The sequence below is a fragment of the Asparagus officinalis genome, chromosome 8 (genome assembly GCF_001876935.1).
Source record: "Asparagus officinalis chromosome 8, Aspof.V1, whole genome shotgun sequence".
NCBI lineage: Eukaryota > Viridiplantae > Streptophyta > Magnoliopsida > Asparagales > Asparagaceae > Asparagus > Asparagus officinalis.
Genome location: NC_033801.1, coordinates 84541706 through 84560236, shown reverse-complemented (window position 1 = coordinate 84560236; position 18531 = coordinate 84541706). Strand labels below are relative to the sequence as shown.

The 18531-nt window shown below is 36.9% G+C and overlaps 1 protein-coding gene across 3 annotated transcripts; it reads left to right on the top strand.

The window, feature by feature from the left end:
• LOC109820285 lies at positions 6555-14586 on the top strand. 3 transcript variants are annotated; one of them, XM_020386413.1, is made up of 7 exons: positions 6555-6628; positions 7627-9504; positions 10397-10452; positions 10582-10815; positions 12185-12476; positions 13005-13201; positions 14225-14586. In XM_020386413.1, exons 2-7 carry the CDS (start codon positions 7726-7728, stop codon positions 14376-14378), a joined length of 2712 nt encoding a protein of 903 aa, XP_020242002.1. In that variant the 5' UTR covers positions 6555-6628; positions 7627-7725; the 3' UTR covers positions 14379-14586. The 3 variants fall into 3 exon arrangements, with proteins under 3 accessions (XP_020242002.1, XP_020242001.1, XP_020242003.1); XM_020386412.1 differs by having other exon boundaries at positions 6577-6730; XM_020386414.1 differs by lacking the exon at positions 6555-6628 and adding an exon at positions 6744-6885.

The following is an 18531-nucleotide window of genomic DNA, read 5'->3' as shown; positions in this document are numbered from 1 at the left end:
AGGAGGGGTCTCATTCTGAGCACGAGGAAGGAGAGGGTGCCCCTTGCTCTTGAGTGGGTAAGACTGATTCTTGCCAAACATGGATTTTAATTCCATGTTAACCTTTTTGAACTTGACGGACCACGTCATGTTTTTGGGAAGAAACCCGAGGGTCGTGTTCAGCTTGAAAAGAAACGCGGGGATCGCGTTTGGATTTGTAAACATTAGACCGAGGCCTACGTTTAAATGGTGAAACAGACCTCTGGGGGTCATGTTTTGGTTCAACGCACCCCTGAGGGTCACGTTTGGTTGGTGAAACAGACCTTTGAGGGCTATGTTTCGCTTGAACGTGCATGTGAGGTGTGCGTTTATCTTCGGCAGTGCCTTCCTGAGGGCTGCGTTTTAGAGGAATAACACACCACTGAGGGTCGCGTTTCAGCTGTATCAGCCGAGGCTCATAATTGGGCCCATTGTCGTGAAGTGTACGTTCCGGGGTGGAAACGTTGTGCTCGGGCAGAGCCTCAAAAACGCGATCCTCGCATTGGGCAAGAGATCAGCTTTCTTGTAGATGCGCTCGTCGTATGGATCTTCTCCGTCTTCGAGCGGCGTTCTTTTTGGCTTGTTTCAAAGCCTTTGCAACAACGTCATCAGCATTTATAGAGCTCGCCTCCTCCATAGGCCGTTTGTGACCCGTAGCACGTCGTGTTGACACGGACGTAGAACGCACAACTCGTTGGACGAGTTTGGCAGAGGCTAAGCCCGCTCCTTTGGAGGAGGGGCTGTTTGATAAATTTTGGCCAAAGGAGAGGGCTTTCTTTGGCATTTCAGCAACAGTTTTGATTTCTTTGGAGATCTTGCGGGTGTCGCGCCTACCCTTGGGGCTAAGCGATCTAGAGGAGAGGACCTTCTCGTACTTGGCTTGGTCAAACTCTACGATGAGAGAACAATTCACCAGTTGGTTAAGAAAAATGATACAAGAGACGACCAACTCATGGGATATTTCTCGTACAAGAAAACTAATAAATCAACAACAAACAATTACTTAAAATCCATACTAAGCAAGAAGTTTAAGACCAAAATCCATACCAAGTAAACAAGCCTTTTTATGTCTATTTTTGTTGATTTTTTCTTAATTAAGAGGGATCGAGAGAGGGATCAAGAGGGATTTTTGAAATTTTACCTCTTGATCGGAGGGATCTCGTGGCGGTGAAATAAAAGAGGCTTGGTCGAAGGGATCTCGCGATGGTGAAATCAAAGAGGCTTGGTCGGAGGGATCTCGCGGCGGCTTCTTGCATATAATCATTATGGATATGTATGATGCATCTAGTCTAGGTTATGCTATTAATATTGCTCCTCATTTGGATATCTTTTCCTATGCTCAATGGTGTGTTAGATTCAAACTTTTTGTTCAATCTAAACAATTCGATTTATGGGAAATTATTGAGGATACTTATATTGTTCCCACTTCGGAAAAATCCAAGTGGAATAAAGATGATAAAAGAATGTTTAATATGAACAAGCTTTTGTTAGAATATTTGCTTAGTACCTTTCACTCATCCTTTCTGAAAAATTTGTTTATTTTGATAATGCTTACACCTTATGGAAATTTATTGAAGCACATCAAGAAGACTTGGAGGCTATTCAACAAGCGTTAGAAAATTCCGCTTCGAGTTCTAAAGAAGCCTCATATCCATATACACGACCACTTGGTAATAACCCTAGTGAGGTATGAGAGCTTGATAACGATGATGATACTACTTTTGATGAGCTTGCGTTTGAATTTGAAAAATTATACAATAGCTATATTAATTTAAAAAGTAAGCATGTTAATATAAAATCCACTCATGAAACACTAGTCACTAAGTTTGATTTCATTACATGTTAATATAAAATCCACTCATGAAACACTAGTCACTAAGTTTGATTTCATTACAAATGAAAATATAATTCTTAAAGAATCTCATGAAACACTAGTCACTAAGTTTGATTTCATTACAAATGAAAATATAATTCTTAAAGAATGCAATGAAAATTTGAGATTAGAAAATGCTAGGTTCTCAGGAACGCTAGGGTTACCACGGTCTGTCTCGCGCCCAGAACTGTCAGAACGCGTTTTCGACGGTTTTTTGCTGTTTTCTCGGGATTTGTTCATTCCAGAGCATCTCAACTACCTAGATATCATCCATAAATATGGTTAGGTCGTTGTCAACTGAAGATAAGGTCAAATCTATCGTTCTTATTCGAAAACTCCTAACCAAAGCCTATAAATACAGGCCTAGGGACTCATTTCACAAGGGCGAATTATTATCAAGACGAGGAGGTACTGTCAAGTTGGAGAGCAAGGGAGCACGAATTTCAGAGGAGGCAAGTTAAATCCTGGCGAACTTCAGCATAAAGAGGAAGGCTTTTGAAGGATCTGAACCCGTATTCCCCTCCGTCTGTTCCATGAGATTAGGCTTGGTCTTAATCTCGAGAAGAGCTACTGATTTTGCTTGGTCGATTTCTGTGCTTCAAGCGAATACTTCCTTGGTAATGTAGGAGCTCTGATTCATCATTCTGTCAACCGGATCCAATTCATAGGCAGTCCACGGATGTCAACGTCCCCGGCACAGGCAAAGATCCTACGCAAACAACAGGCGATAAACATTTGCTGTGTGTAGTTTAACAAGAGTTGTAATCTTAATCTTTAAATTCATTATGTAAGAAGATCTTATAAAAAGATCAACTTTTTATTCATTTGAGTTTATTGTAACGCCTGAAGTTGTAATAGATTCATCATAATGAAGAAATCAACTTTTGAACCAAACATATATGTATAAGCGATATATATGAAACAAATGTGTATGTGTATGATTTGAGCTCTAAGTATAAACACATAAAGTAAAACCCTAAAACACTATACCCAAGCTTAATTTGCATGAAGCTCGATCTTGGACGATCCTCAGCTTAGTAGTAGGGATGAAACACGATATTGAATCTTTGACTTGGATGGTATCACGCTTCATTCCGATTTCCTTCAACCTCCATGAATATCATCGTTATCGCTCAAGTTCCAACCAACCTAACAGAGGATGTTTGTGTAGGATACCTAACAAGCAAATGCAAATACTCAAAAATAATGTTAGGAATTATTTGTTAATCATCAAAATCAGATTAGACAATAGGCTCATAAGTATGAGATCTAACAACCTGCACTATTAGTAAGTTATGTGCCATAATGGAAAGTATAAGATATAAAACTGTTCCATATACACTCCACCAATGCAAAATATCGAAATCGTTATTTTGAGAATAAACTAGAGGTGCAGCTAAATATTATTCAATTTTAGAAATTTTTCTTATTGATGATCCAGATCCACGGCTATTACCAGTTAGCCTCACTATCATCGGTTGCCTATCAAAAATCTTACCTTTGCCCCGTCTTGAACTTGTAGAAGCCGTAGGTTAAGTTGTACTTACACCATATCTACCTGCATACTCAGTATATAATCTTTGAAAATAATATTTAATAGTGTTATGATGAGTAAATATAGTAATAGTCTGACCATCATCAATGTTTATTATCACGTTCTCATATAAAGAATTTAACAAATTTTGAAGCCCAATATCCTTCAAGCGTGGATTAATAAGAACGCCAAACCAAAAATAATAGAAATATGTCTAAAATGCTTATTATATTTACTTTCTATTTTAAAAATCATGTTTTCAAAATAATAATCCAATACGATAATTAGTAAAAAAGTTTGAATACTTAAAACTTGTAATACAGCTTGAGTAATAGTTGGATAATAACAACCAGATAATAACATAGTAGCTTCATAAAGACTTGTAATATCTCTTTTATACTATGTATAACTGTCCATTCATCATCAGTTATTCTATATATACTACTAGAGTTAGAACTAGAAACATAAAAAGCAATAAAATCATTAATAATTTCTTCATATTCTTTTGCTATATTTAACATTGCATAGGTAGAATTTCACATGTGGTCAACATCTTTTGGAATTAACTTGGGTTCTAAATTTTTTCTTTTACAACATTGTTTTCATCTTTGAAGTATTTGTTCAGAAGCATTATGAGCGTGAGCTATAATCCTAACTTTTTCTATCATAGGTTTAATTTCATTATATGTACTTTGAACAATTAAATTTAAAATATGACATATGCATCTTATTTGAAAAAGACCACCATGACATGGCAATAGCAAAGATGATTTAATATTGATCTACAACTATATTATTATTACTTGTATTATCTAGTGAAAGGAAAAATATTTTTTCATCAGAAATTTCTAATTTAGAAAGTTCTTCCATTATTAAATTTGTAACATTAACACGAATGTGTGAATCTACAAATGCAATAAAATAAACAACTCTTTTAAACATTTGTCAAGTATCATTAATCAAGTGTGCTATGATACATAAATAACTAGTTTGTGCTCTAAATGTCCAAATATCAGAAGTTAGAAAAAATTTACAGTTTAAGACTTGAAAGTAAGAAATTATTTTTGCTTGTTTATTGTGATAAATTTTAAAATATCACGTTTACAAGATTGATGAGAAATTTTTTAAATTGCAAGATAAAAAACATCACCAATCATATTTTCAACTACATCGTCTTCTACTAATTTAAAAGTAAGAACAATAAGCCTTGTTATGGTGTTTTCAGTCGCCAAATACGATCTTTTGCTAGCAACAGACATGTGTCCCCCTACATGCACTGCTCAAACCAAACTAACAGTCAAGGCAACTAAGGATCCTAACTTAGCCAACCCGCAGAGTCGACGTCTCCTTAGGCTAACTCGAAGGGCGGTACTTGTTGGTCCTCTTGTCGAAATGACTCGCTTAGAGCATACTCGACTAGTTATTCAACGCCTCTCTAGGTCGACTCAAAAGGCGTTACTTCTCGGACAAACTGAAGGACGACTTCAGCCTCGAGCCTCTTCCACTAACAACACGTCGGCGTCATATTTAATGCTAGGTAGACGCATCATACCTCTAGCCCCGATAGTCTTTATGACTCATGAGACCATGTGAGCACCGCCATGTCTCCAATCACTTCACATTAAATGCTGCGGTGATCTCTCCTCCACTCGCCTACCGGCGTGTGTAAAGTAGGTGCTGACGTAACCGCCAACCCATACTTATTTATCGCCATCCTATGCTCGGTCGAAATAACGATTCTATACTTTCAACACCACTATAAATAGAGGTACTATTCTCAATATAAGGGAGGAATTTTTTCTGCACTACACTAAAGAAATATCTACAAATTATAACTGCACTACACTAAAGAAATCATACAGTTCTTTATTTTTCCACTCAAGTTTATCAGCTGACTTGATCATCAGAAGTACAATGGGGGAACTAAGCTCCGTCCTCTCACGAGTTGCTATTTGTGAAGGTTAAAGCTACTCAACTCAAAACCAGATATTCGGAGAAGTGAGTGGGCCCCTAATCAAACTCACCCCCTTACATATTTGATTGTTTGATTATTTAACATCAACAAGCCTGATAGCGCATTTCCTAGCTTTAATTGCGTTGTAGTTCTAGGAATCGAGACTACTGGAGGTCGATGATTGAGAGAGTAAAGATTGGCGAAGGTCTTCTTAGGACGTTCCTCCTTACGTTCTGTTGGGTTTTTCCAAATGGCATTTGAGATGGTTGGTGTCGCTCTTATGATGAGTTTAAAAAATATGGTCGCATAGCGCACATTTGGCCTTCTTGGTGAGAAATTTATCGTGTTGATCATTTGTGACTTCTATCTTCTCGAAAAAATTTCACACATTGGATATGAGCTTTTTGGAAGCTCTAGGTGTGAGATCATTGCCATCGGAATCGGGATCAACATCGGTAGTAGAAGTAGTTGTAGGCTCTATAGGTGTACTAGGACTCATTTCGGTATCGGGAGTTGGAACTTGTGCTTCATAATCGGAGGAGGAAGCCATTTGATTAGAGAATTAGAGATTATAAGAGAGAATAAGAGAAGAGAGAATAAGAGAGTATCAGAGAGTATAATATAATATTAGAGAGAAGTTAGATAAGTTTTGGATGGGAAAAATAAATTAAAACTCCCTCTATTTATAGACGCAACCCCTAGCCAAATGACCAAAATATCATCAAATTTTGGTCCTTTTTTGACCTTTTTGGAGTATTTTGGTCAAGTACCCCAAAATAGCTGTTATGGCTCGGCGTTTTCCCGGCCGACTTTGGTGTGGGCGCGGCCGAGGCGAGTTGGACCTGAGCCTAGAGCCCGATCAAGCCTAGAAACCCGGGCTTTTCCTAGGTTCGGGCTAGGTGGTGGCCCGGTCGGGTCGGGTCTAGACATCAGGCCGGGTTCGGGCCTTCGGCCCGAATGGACACCCCTAATGACATCCCAAAATACAAAATCCAAAATTCAATTGTTTTAATTTGGCGGCACAACTCGAGCTCCACAAAAAGGATTTGGTTCATGCCATTTAATTATTTATATTCTTTAAACTGACAACATATGAAAATGAAAATATAATTAATTTAATTTAAAAGAAAAATATGACAGAGTAAAGAAGTGATGCCCCTCGTGCATGAAAAAAGAGGAGGTCGTGCAGACATTCTTTCTCTCGCCCGCCCTTCCCGCTCCCCCGTTTCCACAGTCTTCGAAGAACCAGGTACTTACCAACATAAAAAAAAATTAAAAGAAAGAAAGAAAAAAAATTACGAAAAAGGACAAAAAAGAAAAAGGAAAGAAAATCTTATTCAATCAATTCGATGTAAGTTTCTTCTCTTCCAACCCTAAATCTTTCAATTTTTGTCCCAAACCCCCTATTTATTCGTCTATTTTCCCCCCATTGTCTACGTTTTTTGAGCGTTTTCGACATCGAAAATAACGATTTGGTACGCTCAGAGCGATTTTCTCGATCCATGGGTTTGTTTCTCGATCCACATTATCTTTTTTATTTATATTTTTAGACGATTTGTAGAGGATATTGTTTCCCCTTTTTTCTGCATTCAAAATTTCCAATTGATGTGAAGAAGTTAGAAAAAAAATTCGATTTTTGTTCCTCTTTGAAGTTTTTGATTGTAAGAGACTAATGTCCCTAGTATTTATTACTCAAAGGACAACAAGTTGCTTGTTTATATAATATAAATAAATGGAAATTTACGGATTTAGATATGTGGCATGAGACATTGGAGATATTATTTTAAGTTTTAGATTGTTAGGTCACAATATCCCTCCCTCTCTCTCTCTCTGTATCTCACTTTAAATTCAGACCACTAAAACTTATTGTTTTAGGTTGAAAGTTAGTTTCTTGATAGCATATTTTCGATGATTATTGAGTTCAATAATAAAGTTTGGTGCTTTAGTTTTTTAAATGGATTATTATCTATAGAAATGTGAACTAAATAAAGTAGTAAACGAAAGTGCTCAAAGACCTATTCGAGGGAATTGAAGAAAAATCAATGCATGTGAAATATTTTGCAACGGGGGCTACTGCATCAACTGAATGAATGTGTTTGGGGTGCAATAATGTTTGCAGTTCTGTAGTATTCCTGATAATTATCCTTCTATATGTATCTTTTCTGGAATATATATTGATGAAACAAATACAAATTTTTATGTTATGTACTACTTTTTTCTTGAGAACTAATGACCATTGCCTTTCAGGACGGTAGATCGGAGGTATTGGGCTTCTGTTTTGTTGAAAACTGACTCTTAGAGGAAATAATATTGTAATTTCATCAAGCTATTACATATTTTGATATCATGGAGAATGAGCACACAATTAAAAGTGACAAGGGCTCCCTCTCTGAATTGTCAAGTCCAGAGGATAGTCCAAGGGGAAGTGGTGTTGGGGGAAAAGAAGAAAATAGGCTGTTAGGAGAAATGGAGTCTCTAACTGTTGACAAGATTAACCATGAAAATAGGAGCGAAACTGAACGAGAAATTTCCGAGAGTTTAAATGAAATAGGTCATTCTAAAGAGGAAGTTCTGATTGCCGATAAAGAGAATAAGGAGAGTGACTCAGAATCTGAGAATCAGAATGATATGAGTGTAGCACTAGAAACTGAGAGGAACAGTGGATTAGATACTGACAGTCCGAATGAAAAGAGACGTTCCTCAGAGAAAACCCTTGTTGAAGAGAAAGAGAGCGACTCTGAGACTGAGGAGCCAAGTGAAATCAGCCAGAAGGCTGACAAAGTTGAGGAGGAGATTGGTTCAGACTTGGACAAATTTAGGACATTGAGCAATAATGCAATGGAAGAGGAGAGTGATTCAGTCACTGAAAGACTGCACAACATGAGCCATACTGCAACAGAAGTTCCTGTCATAGATAAAGAGATTGGTTCAGACTCTGAGAATATGAGCAGAAATACTCAAACTACTGATAAATTAGAGGACAGTGACTCAGACTACGAGGATCCAAACAAAAGAAGTGTTGTTAGAGAGGAAGTTCATATCCTAGAGAAGGAGATTGGAAAAGACTTTGAGAACGTAAACGAAGAGAGCCAGTCTCCTATGATAGTGAAGGAGAGAAATTCAGACTCTATGAGTCCAAAGGAAAATAACCATACTACATCTGAATGTATGAACAATGGTTCAGATTCTAATAATCCGAATGAGAAAATACAGTCTTCTGAAGAAGTTGAGAAAGATGGTGATTCTGATTCTGAGACTCTGAACAAGACGATCACGATGAGCACAACTACAAGGGAGGTTCTTATTGAGGAAGAGATTGGCTTGACCTCTGAAAACAATGCGAGTCAGACAGAAGAAGATGTCATTGAGGTTAAGGAAGTTGACCCTGTTTTTGATGGAACTGAGGCGCCTGAGGCGGGAACAGGAAGAACATTATCTAGTCAATCCTTGGATCTCTATCCGGATTCACCGACAAGTTCTTGGCCTGAAAAGGCTGCTGCTCTAAAAAATCTTGTTAAAATGAAAGGAGCAGTTGCAGTTTCAACTGTTCTTCGCCGCCTTTCCGGTGGAAAGGACGATGGTGGAAATCCTGATGAGGAAGAAAAGAATGTCATTATGGAGAGTTCAGTTGAAGAACCAGTTATGAAAGGGAGGATAATTTTATACACAAAGTTGGGCTGTCAGGAATCCAGAGAGATCAGGTCATTTATGCATCAGAGGGGGCTAAAGTTCATCGAAATTAATGTGGATATCTATCCTAGCAGAAAGTTGGAACTTGAGATGAAAACAGGATCTTCTGCTATTCCACGGGTCTACTTGAATGACTTTGTTGTAGGGGGGTTAACTGAGCTAGAATCCATGGACGAGTCTGGGAAATTTGCTGAGCAACTTAAGGCTCTTGCTCATGAGGAACCATCAGATGAAGCTCCTTTGCCTCCATTTCCCGGTGAGGATGATGTTTCTGCAACTGGAAAGATAGATGAGTTGGCCTCAATCGTCAAAAAGATGAAAGAATCAATTGTTCTTAGTGATAGATTTTCCAAGTTGCGAAAGTTCAACAATTGTTTTCTTGGGTCTGAAGCTGTTGATTTCCTGTCACGAGATCAGGACTTGGAACGAGAAGAGGTTAGTTCACTGAGCATGTGATTTAGTAAAGTTGGATATTTCTTTTTTCTGAATGGAATATTGAAGCTTAATTACTTGATCTCTTGGATTTTTATGCATATATAATATTTATAGTCTAACACAGATCACTATCTTTAGATACTGGCTTCATATTTTTGTGATTGCCTGGCTGTTACCTACTAAAAAGCTGTCATTTTAAAAATTTTCCCCATGGTTTAGCTTTCCCCCTAAATAACAAACCTAAATGTTCTCCTTACATACTAGTCATTGTTACTCGAATAGTCAACTATTTCATTCGATCAGGACCAGCCATCTCCTTCGCTTCTTTAGATTACTTCATCGGTGAACTGAGTCATCAGATGCGAGGATAGCTGGCATCTATGTGAAGTGAAGCTCATATCTTTTCAGCCGTATGGTTACTTACTTTACTGATGCTGTTACCTGTATAAATTTCGTTGAAGTTGTGTTATAAGGTTTGCCTAGGTTATAGATTCATTCTTGTACCATTAGCCTATACATAATATTCATGCAGGAGCTCCTATATTAAAAAGGTTCATACTTCGTCTAATTTGTTTTCTTAGATAAGTCTGCTATGTGAGTTTAAATCACGTCTTACTTTTCCGCATTGAGGGTATACATATACATTCTTATATGTTATACAGGTCTATTGGCTTCTAATAAATGCCATCTCACTAGCCTATCTCTAAAAGTTTGTGCAGGAAGCTCAATATTAGAGAGTTCTTTTTGTAAGAAATTTATATATTCCTTCAATTGCAGGTCAGCATTGTCTATGGAAAAAAAAATTAAAAATATGTTTCAATGAAAATAAGACTAAATAAGCAAAGCTTCTTCGACTATAACTTTGCTGATAAATCGTAGTTTTTCATTGCAGGCAGTCAACCTCGGAAGAAAACTTGTGAAAGGACTATTTTTTCGGCAAGTCTTGGAGTAAGTGATCTACAGCCATCGATCATTTCCTTTTTCTTTCCACACATATGGGTTTGTGATTTTGACTGGGCATTTTGCTTAGTGGTCTGATTATTCTATTTGCTTAATAATATGCTTACACTGCTGCAGTGAAAATATATTTGAAGATGGGAACTACTTGTATCGGTTCTTGGAGCATGATCCCTTAATTTCAACTAATTGCTACAATATGACGAGGGGTGTAAATGAACTAAAACCTAAGCGTGTTACTGAAATCGCATCCCGATTAAGGTTTGTGTCCTTTGCGATCTTTGAAGCTTATGTAAGTGAAGATGGCAGACATGTTGACTACAAAAGTATTCATGGCTGTGAGGAATTCAGAAGGTTTGCTACATAAATTTATTAGCTATTTTTTGTTTTACCGAAGAACATTTTTGTCTTCTTTTCATGTAATATTTTTTCATCTCTTTCACCCCAAAATTTTATGCATATAATGCTATTAATAATTGTAGTGCTGTCAAAACTTTTATTAAGCTGCCAATGTAAAGCTTTTTCTTGTGATTGATTTTCTTTTAGTTGTAAGAAGTTAGCAAGTTTTTCTCACACCACATTGCAGATGGATTGATTGCTAAATATTCTACAAGTCTTTACATGTATCTATTTATTCATCTTTTACTGGAAGTAAACATGCTAGCGCTTATATATTTTATGAAACTTCATTATAAAAAATGTATACTTTCTAAAAAGAGATATTATTTGCAAAAACAAGTGTGAAATGTAAATTGTCAAACCCAAATGGATCAAAAAATATTTAGGACAACTATCTGGTGTATGTTCTTTGTTGGTGTTGTGACTTTGGCCATGAGTCACCAAATTCAGTAAGCTAAATCTTAGTGCCTTCTTGGACGCATTAGAAAATGTTCATAGAAATGTTGAACACTTGCTGAAGACAGCTTAAGAAGTTTTCTTCTTTGTGCCCGCCCTTGTGTGTATACACTGGTAAAATGAACATCCACCAATTGCATGTGGATAAGAAAAACAACCCAATGTTTATGATAAAAACAGGAGATGACAGGTCACAAATCCAGTAGAACACACTTATTTGTGGTAAAAACAGGTTAATAAATAATAATATATAAAAAGAACTTAATTGAAATCATAAATCAATTGAAACCATAGAACTGAAAATATGTCAATATGACCTGGTCAAGGATACTTATGGGATTGTGGAGAAGAGAGGAGGAGGAAGGGGCAGGGATTTATGAGTAGATTCTCCTGAAATCTGCCATGACTCACATTCTGCATTTTTCTTTAATTTTATGCTGGCGAAAACAAAGAAAAGGAAAATGATACCCCATATACATTCATACTCTAATTCTTAACTAGCAGGGCTCATGATTTATGCTAATATTGTATGTTACTGCTTCTTACTATCCTACGTCAACTTGACCGCCAATTGTAACTGCATCCATAGCTCCTGTAGCTCATTACAATGTTTTAACTTAAACAGTGTATGCATACTGCATCCATAGCTCTTTTTAGTCTCATTGCAATGTTCCAACTTAAAAGTGCATACATACAATTAACTTCATCTTTCTTTTGTAGTAATCTGACTTTCATATGTGCAACTTTGTGTATGCAATCTTTTGACTGTCATAGTTATCTTTATATGATTGTTTGTATTGCGAGTTGCAATTTTTTAAAATTAAGCGAAAAGTTGTTAAATGCCATTGGGTTTATGAATTATGCATAGGTACTTGAGAATAATAGAGGAGCTTCAAAGAGTGGAATTGGATAACATATCCAGAGAAGAGAAGCTTGCTTTCTTCATAAACCTATACAATATGATGGCCATCCATGCGATATTGACGTGGGGTTATCCCAATAGTGCTGCTGATAGGAAAAAGTTTCTCGGAGAGTTTAAGTATGTGGTTGGTGGGTGCCCCTATTCTCTTTCAGCAATTCAAAATGGTGTACTGAGGGGTAACCAACGGCCTCCATACAATATTTCCAAGCCTTTTGGTGCAAGAGACATGCGTTTCAAGGTAAAACAAACTATGTTTCATATCCAGTGAGGACTTTAATTCTGAATATAAAAGAAATTTAGATCTTCCTTGAATTGTAAAAGTAGTGTTAACAGCGTTCAACTGGTCAGTCTTGTACCCTAATCTTCTTGATCCAACCCAATAATGTGTGTTATTTACGAAGCTTAGAAACTCCACATTAACTTGAATCAGCTTGAACCCATACTCAGCTACCCATATCCACCCAAAAATGTGTATTCTTTTAGGTGTGTGCATGTGCATGTCTGTTTGCATTTTGCATGTGATTGCATGTGATTGCATGTGTGCATGTGCATTGCATGCGTTTGCATGTGTCTACATGTGCTTAAGTGTATACTTATGTATAGCATGCACATTGCGTAGATGCTTATTATCAAAAGAGTCACGAAGATATGACAGTTGTACATGCCATGTACCAAAACCTTAACCCAGATTTACATTGTAAGAAGGAATTTTAGCAATCTTTTTTTTTAATACAAATCTGAAGCTCCATGGTTTTTAATTATCCAGGTGGCTCTGCCTTATGTAGAACCTCTTATTCACTTCGCCTTGGTATCTGGCAATGTATCTGGTCCTCCACTCAGGTGCTACTCCCCTGGTAACATTGACATGGAACTCATGGAGTCTGCTCGCAATTTCCTAAGGAATGGAGGTCTCCTTGTTGATGCTGAGACAAAGACGGCATCTGCAAGTAGCATCATTCGATGGTAAGACTTAACTAATAAACTCAATTTCACGAAATAGATTACTGATCCAGTTTGCACAATTTGATTCATGGCTCCGTGTGGACAAAACTGGCAATCCAAAAGTAAAGGGACTTATTTGCATTTATGTATTTCTCTTGTATTATCTTATTTGTCAAGTTTATTTATGATTTTAATGACTTCTGGCTTTAGAATTTCGAGGTTAAATTTCACACTTGAATTTTATAAATGGTGGGAGCCCTGAACTCATCTCACTAAAGTACCATGACCTACGTCAATTAGTTAAAGTTGTCACGTGTTCCACACGTGACAATTTTACCTCTGTATACTAAAGATAACTTCTGTTTTATCTTTTTCTGGCTAAGGGTATGTAGAAAAGTAAAAGGGATTCCTTCGACATATTGCTCTGCTTTATGAGAATCTCTGATAGCCTGTTTGGAAGGAGGGGAGAGAAGGGAAGGGGAAGGGAAATTTTGGTTTACCTTTGTTCAGGAGTTCCATTTAGAAGGGTATAGGGAGGGGAATGAGAGGGAAAATTGAACTAAAATCTTACCCTCCAAATTGGGGGTAAAGAAGGGGAAGGGAAGGAAGACAAAATTTCCATTCCTTCCCTTCCCTTAGTCATCTCCCAAACACACCGTAATAGTTTGAGGGGGTATAAGTTTGAAAGTGTAATGGTGCATTCAATGATTTATAAACTTTAGTGGGATTTTGAAACATTTAACCAAAATTTGCATTTTTGAGTTGGTCTTTAATTATTTACTTGCAATAGCATTTGCAACTTGCTTTAACTATCAAACCAGAGCTGCTTTTGGCTTTTATTTTAGATATTAATGAAAAGATGCTAGTCCCATTATCTCAGTTCTTAATATTATGTCGTACATGTATACATATGCATCCTGTCTGTACGATTTACTGTAAAATAATCCATCATTATTTCCATGCTGTAAACCAAAATCCAGAAGAAGGCGTAAAGCTGAAATTTGGAAGATAAATCCTGACAGATCTCAAAATGTTCTTCTACAGGTACAGTGTGGATTTTGGAAAGAACGAGGCGGAGGTAATGAAGCATTTATCAAATTACCTTGAACCATCAAAGTCCCAGGACCTTTTGGATTTGCTTGCAAACAATCAGTTGCGGGTCACATACCAGCCTTACGATTGGGGTCCTAACTGCTAGCATTTTCCCTTGACTGTTGTAGTTCCTAATTTCTCTATCTGAACTGGACAGTTAGTGATTTTTCAGCTTACATTAGTACCATAAGAATCAGGGTAATCTATTCTTCATTGCGAGGATACTTGTTTAACTTTAGGAATTGGCTTGGTATACAAATGCAAAGGACCAACGACATCATCAGATATGTATCAGATGAGTTTCTGCTTGTTTTTGTACAGACTTGACACCAGTCTTTACAAGCCAGCTTTGGTCCCGTCTTTTTCCCCCCTGTTTAATTACGCTTTAAAACCATTCCTGCACTCAAAATCTTCATCTCGGAAAATAATTAGATGATGAACCCTTCATTATGGAAGGCTCATCGAAATTTTCTCATGTGTGGAGTGTTTTAATAAAATTTGTGTTCTACATCATGTAGGTTGTTTCTCATGTGTGAAGTGTTTTAATAAAATTTATGTTCTAAATCATGTACGTGGCATGCGTGAAGCACAAAAGTTTTCTGTCTCCTGATGTATACCATGTGTATTGTGTGTCTATTAACAGAACCCTACATCATTATTTCATTTAGAAAATCATCACGTATGCGCATCTCGCTTCCCCATTCTATTAACCAGCACATGTCCAAATTTGCAATATAAAATGAGCTGAAGACCAAATGTGCAATATGAAACATTGTAAGAAAAGATAAACTAATAAAATGCAGGCACATGACTACACTAGTCCAAAGCATCTTGTGGACTTATTCAAACAAAGGAATGAACCACACAATTCAACAAAGGAATGAATCTCACAATTCACAAAAGTAATGTGGACAGATGTCATAGTAATCAGTATCTTCTCATAAAGAAATCGAAATAAATGTGGCTGCGCATCACTAATCTAGTTTTTAATTAAGAAGGACCCATACGAATATGACATACCATCTTTCCTTACAAAGAGCATGACATAATACTTAATAGAACAATATCTTATCACTATGAATAGCCGCTTTTCAATGATTTATTATTTACATGAAGAGACACATTACTTTTCAATCTAAATAATTTATTCTTTACTTGAGGTTAGATTTAAAAAAAAAAAAAACTGAAAATGAGTACACCTGGAAATGTAGGCATAAGATGATGGTTATGGCAAACCATAATTGTGCTAGATATGCCTTTCAAATTAATTGGGTTAATTTCACAAACCAGTTATAATTTGGAATATATAGTAGGGTTAATTTCACAAAACCCCCAAGACTAAATTATTTGGTCATTGAGTAACCCTAAAACATACACATACGTGTCCTTTTAATTAACTTGCCTGCCAAGCTCTCGCATAGATTCTGACTTTCCAACAGGCTCTATAAATACCCACAGCTCAACTCAACTCAGAGAAACAAAAAAGAAAGAGAATAATTTATTTGAAGCAATGGCATCATCAATGGCAGGAGACATTGTCGGAGCCTATTTAATGACGAAGATCCATAAAGAGAAGATGGAGAGATTAAGACAACAAGAGATGGAGAAACAAGTAGGCCATTCTGCTACAAACAAGAACAAGAGTGGGGGTTTCTTCGGACTCCTGAAGAAGAAGGTGCACCCAGGCGGCACGCAATCTGATGAGGCCGGAGCTCCAATCACCGGCAGGTGAACTCGGGTTGATGATGATTGTGGCGTTTTGATTATAAATAGACATGTTGTTTTCTTCTTGTGGGCTATGCAAGTTTGTTAAAACGAAGTAGCCTCTGGCTCGAGATATATTATAAGTTTCATCCTTTGACATACATACTAGATTGAGGGCATTGTCATTGAGATTTAATCTTGTATTTGAAATATCAGTATCCTATATGAAAATCTTGAAGCGAGTAATATTGGGTTTTGGTGACTTTTTTGTATCCGGTGAAGCAGAATTAGAAGCTTCTAACTAATGTCATCAGGCCTTGATTTGTATGGAGTATTTTGAAATTTGATCAATGTCCTAATTGTTGAATATTATATAATTTTTTCCTCTCACATGGGCTGCTGCCTAACAGAGCCGCCCATGTTTTCTTTAAATTTTTCCAAAGTGGTGGGCCTCACCGAAGAAAAATTTGGATGTGGGTCTCATATGCATAGTAAAATAATATTATTTTATTAGTGCATAGTATTTTCCCAAACGCTATAAATAGATCCTAAATCGTTAAGGAAAATTCATTTCAAAAACAACAATCAATATATACAGATATATATGTTGTAGAATATCTAGTGCTCGTAGGAACAATGCCTGAACCGAGAAGGCCTTATAGATCGAGAAGATCTTTGCCTGATAGATCAATGAGATCTTTGTCTGATAGATCGAGAAGATCTTTGCCTTATAGATCGAGGAGATCTTGACAGTACTAGGTCGGTGCACACCAGAGTACTGGACTACTGTTTCTGGAAGTAATTTGGCATTGGGATCCTTGCACTGGAGTAGACCAAATAATGCTTTAAGCACAGCGTTTTACAAACGCACAACAGCTGAGTTAAAAAATTTTACTGTTATATATCTGTATTATTCTAGATTTAACCATAGGCACAAACAATCTTAAAGCATTATTTTGATCTACAATGGATCCTGCGAGGACTATTGGAGTAGACTGTATTAAGTTAGAGAACTTTGACGGTTATAACTTCAACGCATGACATTAGAAAATAATCTTCGGGATGCAACTCCTTTAAATATACTATGTGGTTTATGAGGAGAAACCTGACTCTGAAGAAGATTCTGAATCTGAAGCCTCTTGAGCTAGAGATAATCACTTCTGCAGAAATTATCTTCTTAACTGCATGGCCGATCATTTAACAGATGCTTACACCAACAAATCTTTTACAAAGAAAATCTGGAATGCTCTGGAGGACCAGTACAAGGATGAGGAGAAGCTGCCCAAATTATCACCTCATTGATAAGTTTCTGGACTTAAATTTTGAATATGACACTGAGGTTTTGCCTCAAGTTAAAGATCTTGAAAAGCTTGTTATGAAGCTGAAGGATGAAAAGATCAGTCTTTGTCAAACCTTCATCTTTGGTGCAATTGTCAACAAGCTTACTCCATCTTGGATTTTATTCTCCACTGATATTCAAAGAAGGAAAAGACATGTGACTCTGGCTAATTTGAAGAGGTTCATTCGGATCGAGGACGAGACTTGGACTCGCACGAAGACTAAGCTCCTTGCTAAGCAAAAGACGTCTGCTAATATGATGGCTGCTAACTCTGAAAAGGGTAATAATTCATCTTTCAAGAAGAAGAAGTTCGTTAACAAAAGGATGAACCAGAATCCAAAGAACCTGAATGTTCAGAATGAGGAGTTCAAGAAGAGCCGCAAATGTTTTAATTGTAGGAAACAAGGGCATTTTGCCAAGGACTGAAAAGCACCAAAGAACGAAACTACACACAATGTCAAGATTGTGTGGCTATGCTCTTTCAGGTAACAACTCCTAACAACATCTCTGGTTGGTAGTTAGATACAGGTGCTACTTGTCATGTCTGCTCCAACAGAGATCTATCCTCTTCTTATGTTGCTGCCAAAGAGAACGTATCACTAGCTGATTATTCTATGGTTCCTGTTCTTAGAACTGGGACTATGGTGTCGACTCTCTCTTCAAGGAAGACTCTCACATTGAAGGATGTAAAACATGTTCCCTCAATTGTTAAAAACTTAGTCTCTGGAAGCGTGCTATGTGATACAGGTATGAGGCTGGATTTCCAAGAAAGTAAGGCTGTATTATCCTTTAAAAATGTATTTTGGCAATACATATCGTACTGATGGTATGTATAAGATCAGTACTATTGCACCTAACTTGGTTATAAATAAAGTATCCTCTTCTGCTTACTCCACTGCATTATGACATAATAGGCTAGGACATGTAAATTATAAAAAACTGTCTAGCATGGAGAAGTTAGGATTACTTTCAAAATATAAGGGTAACAAACCTGAGAAGTGTGAAGTTTGCGCGGAAGCAAAGCTGACGAGGAAGCCATTTTCAAGTGTCACGAGGAGCACCAACCTGTTGGATCTGATTCATTCAGATGCATATGACTTCAAGAGCTTCGTCACTCGTGACGGTAAGAAGTACTTCATCACATTCATTGATGACCATTCTCGCTTCTACCACATTTACCTGTTAAAATCTAAAGATGAAACATTCAGCAAGTTTA